A 14,366-nucleotide genomic window follows, 5' to 3' on the forward strand; every position below is an offset into this window, starting at 1 on the left:
TTGAGTAGTAATGACAATCATTGCACATGTAATATAAAATGTTGGCAGCCACACGGCAATGCTTTTTTTTTTGACATTCAATATGAGATTCCCTTTTTGCTCCATGCGCAGTGTCGTGGCTTTATCTGCATTGTTTGGAAGAGCAGGAACTGTATTATAAACCAAATCTCCTCGGGACCATTTGTTGTAAAGTTGGATGGCACTCAAGAAACTACAGGACAGCAACAATTTGATTTCAACATTGCGGGACTGGAGTGTTTGCTAGATTGGACGCGTGTTGGAAATCCTCAGTCGCTGGCTTGATTCGCGAAGAAAAAATACCTCCATAGTGATTTATTTTTAAATATATGGGAGTGGTGGCTTCGGTGCACGCTTTCAATTTATATTCATGGGAACTTCCTGTGCAGAATGTCCCTCAAATGGTGAAAGTGTCGGTGTCGCGGGACGCACTAGGAGAGTTAAATGGCATCTCTGGCACTCGCTCCTCCACCCTTTGCCGTTTATTCCTCCTCTTCCCAAACATCTCGCCCGTCCTCATCATGCGCTGTCGGAAGAAGGACCCCACAAAGGCGTGGAGGGCGGGGCTTAGGCAGCGGTGAGAGGCGACTGCGTGAGCCACAAACACCCCGACGACTATCCAAAGGTATCACCACTTGGGTGGAGAGAACCTGCACAAACAGGCCATCCGCAGAGAGGCCGCTCTCCACCGGTCGGGCCACGTAGCGCTCCTCATTGAGGAGCACCACCACTGCCCCACTCATGAGGCGAAGGACAGATTCTGGGCACCGACCTCCTGTGTCAAGGCCTCCAGAACCCGCTCCACGCTCACATCCTGGTCCAACGGCACCCGCACACCTTGGGGAAACACAGAGCTGGCGTCGGGCTGAACACTGTATTCTCACAATGTATTTTGACTGGGAATATCAACTTTATTCTCAAAACTTAATTTAGACTTTAAAGTCACAATTCAGAGTTTATTCTCGAAACCCAGGGGTATATCTTTGCATTTATCCATTTATTTATGCCAAGAACCAATATGAATGACTGTACTTAGGATGTAATCAACCTATCACTGTTGTCATGATATTATATTTTACAAAGACACACATTTATTTATCCAGTTTGTTTATTCAAAGCAAACAAAAAACAAAGAAAATTGGACTATCAAGTTGTCATTTAAAGGTGCAGTGTGTAGGATTTAGCGGCATCTAGTGGTGATGTTGCAGATCGCAACCACCTCAATACCTCCTGTGTAGATGAAAACGGCTCGTTCTAGGGTAACGAGGACACAACGATTATTATTTTCATGGGATGATACAGTCATTTAAATATGCTGATGAATATTATATTCCATTTATGCCAAATTTGTTCTGTAAATTCTTCACACCTCTACGCACCTTTAAGAGCACTGCATTATCTCATAAACTGGAAATCAACAAGTTATTGCTTATTTATTATTGATCACAAGGTTATTATCTTACATTCATACACAGCACTGATCACTAAACATAGATCAACCCCATCTACTGTAAAACCAATTCATCAGTTTATGATGTTTATGTTGAAGGTTGTCTAGGGATGGCAAGGCGTCCGGGTACCTTAGTTATTGATATCTTCTCCTGAAAGGAAAATCGGAAAACAAATAATTAGACAAATTTTAATTCTGATGGTTTGCAATAGGGTTAAAAAAAATCATAAATAGAGTCGTTTCCATCAATTATTGTCCTCGAAACAGAAAATAGTGCTGGCCAAAAACCACACCAATCGTGGCGATAGTCTTTTTAAAAGCATCAACTTAGGGTTCACACATTGTGATGTAACAGAGAAACCTTAGAAAATAGCATAAAGTAATATTGACTCTTACTTCTTTTGAAAGGAGTGACCATGACCCTAGTCTTGAGCCACAACCCTTTCTCCTTCTTCTCCGGCACTTTCTGGCGACCAACGGATTGGTGACCCCTCTCTTCACCTAATGATGAAAAAAAAAGAAAGAAAAGAGGTGAAATTAGGATTTGTTTTACACACACAAATCACCTACCTCCAGTACCAGTACTGCAAAGTTGTTGTTGTCGTCATAAATATTCAAAAATTGGTGGTAAGAGTTCAACCTCCTCACCGAGTCAGTGTGTCTCGCGGCGGCGGCGGCGGCGTGTCCCTGCGTCTCCACAGCTGTGATGGTCGTGAGGAGCAGGCAGGCCAGCACGGCCAGCAGGGCCAGCAGCACAGTTCTGCTCATGGTTGAAGCGCTGCGGGATGCCTGGCTGTGTTTCTTTTTATACTATATATATATATATATATATATACATATATACCCACGGAAATGGGGAAGTAAACAAAAGCTGCAGGATTTATGCACGCACACACGCACTTTGACAATGGTGATGTTTTGGGCAATTGCCGCTGACGCAAGACTTCACCGTCTTCAGTTCCTCTCTGCCAGTCACCGCTGGTACCAGTTGGGAAATCGTTTACCGGCAGGGGGGGGGCGCACGGCATGGGAACTTGAAAAACTGTAATTCGTAGTCCCCATGTAAACACAACATCCAACCTCGTGTCAAAATACTGTAACTAATGATCTAATGGTGCGCGCCACCGTGTTGCCGTGGCGTCGGGTCACTGTTATCGTTGTAACTTGGGTGCAAGCCCTCAGCTCTGAAATTCCGACCTAAATGGCAACCGTGAACAAGTCAATCAACATTTCTGAGTGCCCCACCCCAGTTAAAGCAGTCTGGAACCGGGCCCGTTTCCCAGGCAACGCAGCGGTTTTGTTTGGAAAATAAACCAACCCTGTGGAAGGCAAAGCATTGACTATGTTTGTGTTTTCTTTCTTACTTTAGAACGTGGTCAATCAATTACAATTTGTTGGGGGCCAGATTTTCAACCTGTTACCAGATTATGGGCCGGTCATTTCGGCCGGTCACAAATATTAATATCTGTCTACCAATCTGTGCTATAAATGTCATTCATGTACGGTTCCAATAGTTTCAATCATTTTCATGATCAAAATCGCTGAATTGGCGTACTTCCTGTTCAGTTAGAGGGGAGACACGTGAGGTGAGGCGTCCCTGGCAATGACCTCCATTGAAACGGCAGTATATCCTTTTATTTGTATTGAACGAGTATGCAATTAATTAAATACTAATAGCAATTGTGGAATTGCGATGGCAATTTAGGAACGCACGGAGGGGCCGCTGTAAAATTAACTTTCTTCCTTGGCCAAATATGTACCTTTGCCATGTGTGTGTAAAGAATGCTGATATGAGATATGAAACACAACCAGTAGTTTAATGTGTAAGCTGCCAACTGCATGGTGAATTTAAGCTACTCTATTGGGTTCATGTATCCGTAAATCTGACTCTGAAAAAGTCACTGAGTCATCTTGTTTCTCCGCAGCACAGCTGCCACGTGTGAAGCAAAGAAGATGAAGAAAAATGTGCATCTTCATATTTTTCGAAATACCCCTCGGTCTTCTGAAATGAAGCACTTTAAAATGAGGAAAACGCATTTTCGCTTATTATCTTCAACATCTTCATATGCTTTGTGGCGGTTTCGCATTGTCATATGTTATTGTTGTTGCTTAAACAGCAATTTGAGTCACATTTACTTTGGAACCGATCATTACATTTCAATCTCTACTCCCTGACCAGCGATCAGGGAGTAGAGCTGGGTGACGGCTATCAGTATGCGGACGTGATGGGTGCTCTCCACAGCCGACATTTGGTCGCGTAGTGACCGTTAGACGCAGACGGAATAACCTCGACTATAATAATCACATCGATTGTGGGTCTTAATGACATTGACTTCAGCTGTGTTTACTCTCCCATTGGACGTCGAAATTTCTGCTGTGGACAGGGTCCATTAGAGCCGTGTGATAGTGTTTTGAATGTCAAAACACGATAAGCAATTGCAACATGTCACTCGTACTTAACTTCCTAACATGACGTCATCTTCTCTGCCACTTCTAGGATATCTGATGCCTACGCTTTAAAAAATGTTAAGCTTTTGAGGCGGACAGGGGAGGAGGCAGACAGGAGCTGGGCTCGCTGACTCCCCCCGCAGCCATGCACTGAGCTGACACAGTTAGCATGCAGCCCATCGCTAGCTCTGCACATGAAATTGGTATTGACCTTGTCGTCTGAATCTGGGTAAGATGGACAAGAAGCAAATCGCCCTGCCGAAAAAAAAAATTTCAATTCAATCATTTCAACCCCCACCAATCAGACTACCTTATGAAAAGACATAACAAAGACCCTATGGCCTATACTGTATTGAGAGTTAACTATCTTAGTTCCTGTGGGCGTATTCACTGCACTATGGATAACACTCAATGCACAACAGCCTGAGGTTCGTGAGGTCTGTAAGAGGCTCTGTCGACACTTAAATCCAGCTTTCACAGGGATAAAAACAGATTTCAAAAAGCCCAATTCTTGTTCGATGGAGTACGCTTTCATTTAGACCACGCTACGGAGGCCCCGTCGCTGAGTGGGTCTATACACCCACGGAGCTGAGGCGGGACTTTGAGTCACCTTTGAGACAGGAGACCTTAGAAGAATCATAAGGGAATGTCTTTACTTAGAGGGTTGTTAAGAAAAGGAGAAGGAAAGAGAAATCCCCGGCAGACGCGGGTCTCGCGCAGACTCTCCTGGCCCCTTGTTCCCTGCCTGATTCCCTGGAGCCCGGTTCCCTGCCTGACTCCCCTGGAGCCCGGTTCCCTGCCTGACTCCCCTGGACCCTTGTTCCCTGCTTAATTCCCTATACCCTTGTTCCCTGCCTGACTCCCTGGAGCCCGGTTCCCTGCCTGACTCCCCTGGAGCCCGGTTCCCTGCCTGACTCCCCTGGACCCTTGTTCCCTGCCTAATTCCCTATACCCTTGTTCCCTGCCTGACTCCCCTGGACCCTTGTTCCCTGCCTGATTCCCTGGACCCTTGTTCCCTGCCTTTAGGTTTGCTTTTGACCGTTCACCTGGTTTTGACCTCTGCCTATATGCAATAAACCTTTGATCCTTGCCCCAACTCCTGAGCCTCCGTTGTGTCCTGCATTTGGGTTCACCAGACTGTACTGTGACCCCCGAACGCACCAATGCACAAACAACAAAAAAGCGAAGGGATTTTTTCATCGTTCTAAGAACTTTTTTGGAGGAACCGTCCCCATTTGGTTTCTGCATGCAGGAACTCTCATAGTTCTTAAAACTCAGTTTTGAGGAACTTTTCAACGTTTTGCTCCTACTCCAGGGCAGGGACTAGCCGGCACACTGAGGACAGTCCGGTCCGTGAGCCCCGGTCGTGTCGCACCCAGAGCGACCAGCGGAAATAAAAAAGTGTTCTTATTGTAGATGAACTTATTTCATTTTCCGACGCTAATTGAATGAAACACGGTGCAGCGTCCCGATGCCAACCCGTGCTTTTTCGAAAGTCGGAGAACACTTTTAAATGACGTCTTGTCGAGCCAAAACGAGTGAAGGGCCAGCCACTGGACTGCTTCTTTCTCGCCTGGAATGTGTTCAGAAGCAGATTTTGGGGGACTGATGAGGTGAAGTGAGTGAAAGCTACGGAGCGCGGTGCGAATACAACCAGGAGAAAAAAGACAAAACCAAAAAAAAAAAACCCCCAAAAAAACCCTTGAAGGAATCTAGTTCTCGGGGGCGAACACCTCCCTCGTCCCGAAGGTCCCCACGACTGTTTCGGCGCGAAAACGCCCGTGCAAAAACACCCCAGGAGCAGGCGCGTAACACAAACGCACGGGATGGCGCGTTTCTCATGAAGTGCCGGCTAAACAAACACGACAATAAATACCACATACGGGAAATATTTTTCCACAAAATAATCTCACGGATTGCCACTTTAAAGAGCCACCCGCACAAGGCAGGTTGCTGTGGACGGGGGGGGGCGTGCGGTGCCCGCACGCCCCCCCCCGTCCACAGCAACCTGCCTTGTGCGGGACAACGTCCCAATGTCCCCGCGGCATTCGGGAGAGACCTCCCCGACGCGCGAGTGGACGGAGGTGGCGGCTCCACAAGCCCCCGGTTCCTGGCGGATTTGAACCTGCGGAGCGTTGGAGGGGTGAGTGGTGCGCACGGCGAACGACACACAGTTCCGGCGACCGGCGCCGTGCGAGGGAGGAACGGAACTTCCAGGTTGTGTCGCTTTTCTTCGAGTTATGTCAACCGAGCGTGTAAGCTGCTCCGGTAATTTCCCCCGAGTCTCGCCATCATGTTTTTTTTATCTTTTTAATTTTATTTTTTTTAACGTTTCACTTGTATTTTAAGAAGCCTGGACTTGTGTGTGTGTGGGGGGGGGGGGGGATTGGTTAAAGAAATGGTGCCATATTGAAACGTTGTTAACGAGAACAACAAACCCGGGTGCTTCACTCCACACAGATACACGAGTAATGATACAAAAATATTACAGTTTTATGAAATAACCCAATCAAGCTCTTTCCACGGACGGACGGGCAATTCCGGCAGGGAGCGTTTGCAGAGGATGTGGCGCAACTTTATTCCACTTCACGGGGAGTCAACCACCGAGAGAAGTTTTCGAAACAAGTCGCCAAAATATTCGATTTTTTTTATTTTTTTTTCTTCAATAAAGTGCCACTTTATTTCTCACGGTGTACGTATTCGATTTAACCTAAACGGTATCTCTCTCTCTTTCTAAAATACTTTCCTTTAGAAAAACATGTATTTTAATAGTGACAACGCATGTTGAAGAAGTAGAGGTTTGAAACCACCCATGTCTCACATTGATTCTTTTCATCACAGCTACTTAGAAAGCGACCGCATCCTCTTTTTCTTGTCTTTTTTTTTTTTATATTGCTTCAGGAAGGCTTAGAGCAGAAGTGAGAACCGAATCTGCTTCGCTCAAGAGGGTTTGTTTTGTTTTTAATGAGCCGTTACTGACGTCGACGAATGACGTGTGAGTTTGGGAAGTTCATTGACAAGGAAGCCGCGGCACCCCAACTTCTTTCTTGCGACAGACAGTCTGATCAGGCTGGACCAATTATTGCAATGGCAACCACCGGGTGACGGAAGCTCCGCTCGGGGGTCTTTGGCTGTTCGAGGGCCCGGCTGTCGTCAGGGGACTCTGGCTGCTGTTTGGCGTGGCTGCTCCAAGGGCCTCCTAGGGCCTCCTCAGGGTCTTGACCCTCACGTTCACATTCAAATTCAAAATTTGTGTATATTCAAAAATATTCAAATTTCTCTGCCCACTGGTGTGGGTTTCGGGAGGGCGACGGAGCCTTCCTGGGCGTGGGTTGCCGACGCGGCGAGAGTTTTTGTCTCAATTGTTTAACAAAAAGGCTGGTGGCCAAAAGGATAAATAATACACAGTAATGGGTTGGGTGCAGGAGGAATGACGTTTCTGATCCGGCTCCTGGTCGGTCGACGAGCCTGTGTACCGACCCCCCTCGGCAAGACTCGACTGAAAAGTAAATAAGTCATGTGTTTCAAAATAACGACGTTATTAACGTTAATGTTGGATGTCACCATATTCACTATCAATAAATGTTTTATTTAAGTGGATTGTGTGTACTAAAAAAAACATTCCCACCTTACAAACATGTGTTTTGTTACTCTCATTCATAGAACACGGTAAATGTCCAGCTGAGCAAACTACTCACTGTTGTTCTGGACAAAAACAAGCTCTCCCATTTTCCCTGACATATTTTGGGATGCGAAGCCCAGACGTAGTTTGTTCGGGGGCCACAGGGGGGAGGATCCGACTGTCGCATAGGATTACAGACTAGATGTGACGCAGGCCCTCGAGAAGGTTATCCAAAACAGAAAAAGCAGCAAAAGAGAGTTGATTGATGTAAAAAAAAAAATCTTCCCTACTCCAGGAAATCCATAAATCACCGTCTGAGAGCCTTAAAAAGAATACAAAAAAAGCAAGTTATTGTTAAGGACACTGCTGTATGGTTTAATTGAATTGGTTTCAGATTAGCATTTTGGAGTGTTTGTTGAACAACACTCAAATTAGGGATGGAATGAAAACCCTTGTAGTTGATGCATCTGCAGTAAAATCCTTCATGCGCTTTTTACGAACAGGCACGTGATCGGCGAGGTGGGTGGAGTGGCCGCCGGGCCTGAGGGAGGGATGGGTCGGAAGCTGGACCTGTCTGGGCTGACGGAGCAGGAGGCGGAGCACGTGCTGCTGGTGGTGCAGAGGGACATGAAGCTACGCAAGAAGGAGGAGGAGCGCCTCAGGTGAGGACGGATTTCCTACCAGGTCCCTGAGGTGCTTGAATTTCCCCCTCAGAAACCCTAAAGGAGCCCCTTTTGTGCTGAAGTGCTTGAAAGGTCCTTGAAAAAAAACCTGATGATTGAAAATTTGTGATACTCACCCTGGTTTTGTGATTCACATCATAAAGTAATTAAAATCTTCCAGAATCGATTTTACGAAGTAGATTATGCATGGTTGGAAAAGAAACTTATAATAGTGGGTGACAATGACATTACTATATTCACATATATATACATATATATATATATGTATATATATGTCTCTTTTGTATTAAATATATATATATATAATTATTGGAAAATTTATATTTGAATTATCCTCTATCCTGGACACCTCCCTTCCAATCAGATGAACTTATGCAAATTATAACAACTACCACCAATAAACTTAAACCCCGTCTCCCCCCTCCCACCACAGTCATGCACACAGAGCGTTACGCAATTTACGTGTTACGTTATTTTTGGCAGACTACTATAAAAACATTCTTTACACCTTTTAACTTTCAAACATTTTTTTCAACATGCACTCACAGATACTGAAACCGTACGGTTACCGTGGCCCCAAAACCGTGATACATACCATCAGCCCACTGTACAGTTGCATCCCTAATACATTTATATATATATATATATATATATATATATATATATATATAATTAAGATCACATTGAAAATTGATAATATTTGTTTTGTGTGAAGTCTTTGAAAATTAAAAATTGTGCTTGAAAAGTACTTGATAGTCCTTGAATTGAATTTTGTAATGCCAGAATGAGCCCTGTGAGGAGGCTCCTGGAGTGTCGGACTCTGAGAAGAAGCGTGACTCAGCAGGTCGACAGAGCCTCCGAAATAACCTGTAAAATATGCAATGGATTTCTCAGAATCAAGTACTTTGTACTGCATACGGGGAATTTGTCATGGTGTGGATTTGTGCGTTTCTATTCAGACAATTCGCATTCTGCAACAGTCTGAAAAATAAAAATCAAATATCCAAATTTACAGAAATAGCCAAATATACATAATAAAAATAGCCAAATATATCTAAATATACAATGCGTGATTCTATGCACAGGATAAAATATTGGTTTAGGTACAACTGTTACTATGTCCTTACTAAATTATGTCTACGGTCTGCAGTGTTTCTTCTACTATGATACAAGTACAGGTATTCCTCACTTAATGACCTACCTGTTTTACGACCGTTCAGACTTACGACCAGCTCTCTGACCAGTCTGTATTGTACGCTGCGTACAACACCGCGGCGTCTCAGCATCAAGCATCTCATTGCGCATCACCCTTTATATACTGTATACACTATATACTGTATACTATATACACTTTATATACTATATAAACTATACTAAACTACACTGCATACATCTCATCTCATCACCGTTCTCAGTCTCGTTCCCACAGTCTGTCAGTATTCACTACACTAGTGCACAATGGCCACGCCCCCTTACCGTGAAATAACACGGGTCCTCGCTTGTCCACCAATTCACTTAACGACCTGGTTGTAGAAACTGACCTCCGTCGTTAAGTGAGAAGTACCTGTACTGTTATACTTGTTTATTCACTTATCCAAACAAAACATTGTGAAAGGAAATGTGCTATCTGGTAAATTGAGTTAAAGAAAGAAAGAGTGTTTTTTTAAATATATAATATAAATATGTCAATATAATGTGGCTATTGTGGTATGAAGCTAGATATCACCCAACACTATATGACAGAGTCAAAACATTAACAGTGACCAATTTAAACCAAACTCGTACTGCGGTTTCCAGCATTCCTCAACAGCAGGAAGGAAGAGACCGCCCTTTCCTGTCGCTCTTTGAATCACTTCCTCCTATTTTCCCAATGTGGAGCAGGTTAGGACTGCGTGTGGAAACACAGAGCCGGAGTGATTCCCGCAGACATGAAATGTTGGTCCCCTAGCGGTGAACCCTTTGATCGGCAAAGTGAAACCTCATCAGAAAAATGAGAAGCGACTTGAAAGGCTCTGTAGCAGATCCGCCCGCCTCGACCGCCCAGGATATAAGACACAAAAGTTCATTGTAGAGAGTGGGCTAGGTGGAACAAGCCCCGGAGCAGATGGACAGCATGTCATGACAAAGGCTCCTCTCCTGTGTGTGTGTGTGTGTGTGTGTGTGTGTGTGTGTGTGTGTGTGTGTGTGTGTGTGCGTGTGTGTGTGTGTGGGGATGTTGGTTTTACCTGCCGCTCGTCACGCCAATCAACGAGCAACAGCGATGCAGCCACACTGATCCTGGGCCCCATTACCTAGACCCAGGCCAGGTGTCGCTGCTCAAACCACACCATCCCCACACCACAGAATTAAATGACAACATGCTGTGCAATAGATGTGAAATGGCTTATAATGGGAATGAGCTGCATAACGGAATAAGAATAAAAGTATATTAAATAGTGTCATCAAATATAAAGTCATTGCCCTCGTCCTTTGCGGCCCAATGCAGGAGGCAAGACGGGCTTCGTCGACTTCCCGTTGCCTCTGCTAAGATGTCTACAATAATAGCCTTCACTTGGTCAGTGTTATTGTCCTGGGAAAAAGCACTTTGCGAAAATCTTCAAATCATCTTTTCGAGAGGACTGATGGGGCATTTAAGCAGGGCTTTAAGTGGAGTACTTGGCATTGTGTTGTAACAAGAACCACAAGCTGAGGAAATTCTTTGGACAGAACCCTTTCAATTTCTGTCCCCGTGCTGCTCACAACACGAGACCTGATAAAAGAGGGAGTATATTCGGACCGGACCTTGCTTCACATGTAACTCAAGTAAATTCTGCCTAAACCACCTTGACGTGTGGCAGTCTCCCGAGCACTTTTCCGCGTGATATTACCTAAAGTGATTAGTGATGGTGAGCTTTCTGCTCTGACTTTCAGAAGTGCTGGGAGCGAGGTGCTTACAGTACCAACGGCTAATCTTGTTTTTGTTGTTGTTTTTTGTTGTCATCAGCCATTTACGATAGACTTTTTTTTTTAAATACATTGATTAAAAACGGAAAAGCAATTGCGGACCACCCATGCAAGAGTAGGAATTCAAACTCTTGCTCAGTATTGATTTTGTCCTCCACAACATTTTCTCCACCGAGTAAGATTATTTTCTGTGAAGACTACTTGAACTTGAATTCATATTCTCAATGAGAGCAAGAGATTCAATATACAGTAGACTTAGTATGGCCAGAAAACTGTGAAAAATCACCACAAAGGTTAATATTTTTACACTGCCAACAGGGGGCAGTGTTGAGGCTTTAAAATACAAGGTCAGCGTTGAGCGAGGTCAAAAGTAGAGACAACATACAGACAGCATCCAGAGGGGAACATGCAAATACATTGAATGGCTGTTACTTAAAAAGTGTAGACCAGAAAAAAGTGTTGAATATGTTTTTTCTTTATTTTCATTTTTTTTTAACACAATTGTCTTGCAGATTACCACTTTAAGAGACGTAATGGGTGCGGGAGCACCGAAAGGCCGCCTTTTCAAAGATATCTGCTCCTTATCATTCTAGGGTTTGCATTTAGTCTCCAAGTTTGATACTTTTCACATATATGGTCATTTCACCGCTGTTAATCTAAACCGCCATTGGTAGAATGATGGTATGTGATTTGTTCTAACACCTACTGAAATATTCATCAAGCATCCCTGGCTGAGTAGTTTGAGTCAACAAGCTCAAGGATCCCTGCACCCTTGTTTAAAGTGATTGATGATGAATAATAGTGAATAACACCTCGAACTACCGAAGGGGCTACCGACATGTCAATTAGGATTATTTTTTCAGAATCACTATTTAACTATTTAAGCTCATTGAATTTCTCTGGCTGCTACAGCGCTGATGTATTATTCAACACAAAGTGCAGCATCAACCTTTACATACTCGTGGCAAACAGCGACTACAGTTAATAAGCTGGGATGCATCCTGTGACTTCCCTTTCATTTTATATATATATATATATATATATATATATATATATATATATATATGTATAAATATATCATTTTTATTTGTTTACATTCAATGTTTTTACATTTCTTTGGATTTCCATTATCGCCTATTAATTCATTACCTCCACTAAGTCCCACCCCTAATGACACCACTGTTCCTGTCAACCATGCCCCCGCTGTTTTTTAGAGGCCAGTTTTTATATGACCAGGTTTATATTTGAGGAAATACGATAGTTTGGAATCAATAATACACACAAAATTATGTGTGTGTGTGTGTGTGTGTGTGATTTTCTTGACCACACACGTTTCTTCCATGTCCTCTGTGATCCCTTCTTCCTCTTCTCCTCTTCACACATACTGTAAAAAAAAATCCACTCTTCCTCTATACCTCCCATGCTCCCATCCCTCCCCCTATTTCTGGCTTTTCTTAATCACTCCTTTGCGTCTTTCTTCCTTCTCTCTAAATTCCGTCCTCTCCTCTCAACCCCTCCACTGTCTTTCTCTCATCCCTCTCTCTCTGTCTCTCGCCCACATTCCTTTCTCTCTCTGTTTCTCACCCACCCTCAGCTCACCCCCTCTTTTCCCTCACTTTATATCTGCCTATCTCCTATCTCTCTGCCCTTTCCCCTCTCTCTCTCTCTCTGTCCCCCGTCAACAACCCTGCATCTCTGTCTCACCCGCCCCCTTCTCTTCTCTCCCGCTCTTCCACTTTCTCCACTTTGTCCATATCTCCGCCTCCTCTCTCTCTCCCTCTCTTTCCGTTTCTCTCTCTCTCTCTTTCTCTCGCCCACCCCTCTCTCTCTCTCTCTCTCTCTCTCTCTCTCTCTCCATCACCCGCCCTCCTCTCTGTCTGTCTCTCAACCCCCCTCGGTCTCTCTGTCTCACCTGCACGCCTCTCTCTCCCTCTCTTCCCCCTCCCCTCCACTCTCCCCATCTCTCTCTCTCTCGCTCTCTTTTGCTCCCTCTCCCGCCCTCCCCTTTTCTCGTCTCCCTCAACCCCTCCCCCCCCCCCAGTGAGCTGAGGATGGAGCTGGAGGAGGAGGGCAGCCGCTGCCTCCTGCTGTCCCGGCAGAGTCGCTTCAACCAGCGCTGCTGTATCCGCTGCTGCGCTCCCTTCACGCTGCTGCTGAACCCGCGCCGCCGCTGCCAGGACTGCCACCACAATGTGTGCCGGGCCTGCCGGGCGTTCTCCAAGAGGGACCAGGCCTGGCTCTGCTCCACCTGCCAGAAGAGGAGGTGAGTAAGGGGGCGGGTGGGAGAGACCAGGTGGAGTTTTGTATCAGAATCAAAATCAGGACGCGTTTTGGTGAGGACCAATGCAAATCTACAGACGATTAGCATTTAAAAAAAAGCTTGATTGTTGGGGATAAAATATAAATAAAATAATCTGATATGGTATAATAAAATTGAATATAGTTAGTCCAGTAATTAGTAAAAATAAGAATTGCCAAATAGACACAAGTAACTAAGCACAGGGTAGGTTATTGGTATGGGTAAAAATTGTAAATTATTCTATGTATTTACTAAGTTGCTAAATTGATGTATAGTGAAGATTACAATATCCAACTGTGAGTTATGACTTTTAATTGTATGGTGATTCCAATTTGATATTATGATATGCAAGTCACATTTGGTCCCTCCCCGTACTGTATTTTAGTACATGTTGAAGACACAGGTAGTGTCAGTACAACTTAATTTGCCTGTTACTACCAGTGTTTACCTCTGGCAATAAAAAACATCCTTTTTCTTTTTCACAATAAAAGTGAGTAACTCCCTTAACTGCGTTTTTTAGGTAGCTGCTCATTCTGACCATCTGATCATGACTATTAGGGTACATAACATACTCCTCCTCCTTCTTCTTTCGGCTGCTCCTACCCCTAGTAAATACATTCAATAAATACATTCAAATACATTCAGTAAATACATTCAATAACCTCTTCCCCTATTGAATATAGTGGCACGTGAGGTTATGGTGGCACGTCAAATGCTACTCAGTGTGCAGAACAGATGGTCACAAAATTAAACAAAATTAAACACAGTCTCGGTGCTTTTATGTTGAAACGTCCAACCTGAAATAAAGCCAAATGTGTTCAGAAGAGTGTGAGGTCATGGTTTTTTCCGGTGCAGAGAGGACTTCCAGCTAGAGCAATAAAAAAATAATAATCATAGTATAAT

General features: G+C 44.2%; 1 protein-coding gene and 1 long non-coding RNA gene across 2 annotated transcripts in view; one reads left to right on the forward strand and one right to left on the reverse strand.

Moving 5' to 3' along the window:
- Nucleotides 1-1,099: 1,099 nt before the first annotated feature.
- On the reverse strand, nt 1,100-2,252 carry LOC307238501. The gene is made up of 3 exons (XR_013844434.1): nt 2,117-2,252; nt 1,865-1,969; nt 1,100-1,619 (listed from the first exon to the last, which is right to left on the reverse strand). It is a non-coding gene; the product is annotated as an uncharacterized lncRNA (long non-coding RNA).
- Nucleotides 2,253-5,975: 3,723 nt separating this feature from the next.
- Nucleotides 5,976-14,366, forward strand: part of myripa (myosin VIIA and Rab interacting protein a) — a 30,721-nt gene continuing 22,330 nt past the window's right edge. Inside the window, exons 1-3 of the mRNA XM_080011481.1 lie at nt 5,976-6,059; nt 8,042-8,200; nt 13,206-13,427. Coding sequence (XP_079867607.1) covers nt 8,091-8,200; nt 13,206-13,427 — 332 coding nt within the window. The 5' untranslated portion in view covers nt 5,976-6,059; nt 8,042-8,090. The remainder of the gene's footprint in view (nt 6,060-8,041; nt 8,201-13,205; nt 13,428-14,366) is intronic.

Source organism: Zeus faber, assembly GCF_960531495.2.
Source record: "Zeus faber genome assembly, chromosome: 12".
NCBI classification, from domain to species: domain Eukaryota; kingdom Metazoa; phylum Chordata; class Actinopteri; order Zeiformes; family Zeidae; genus Zeus; species Zeus faber.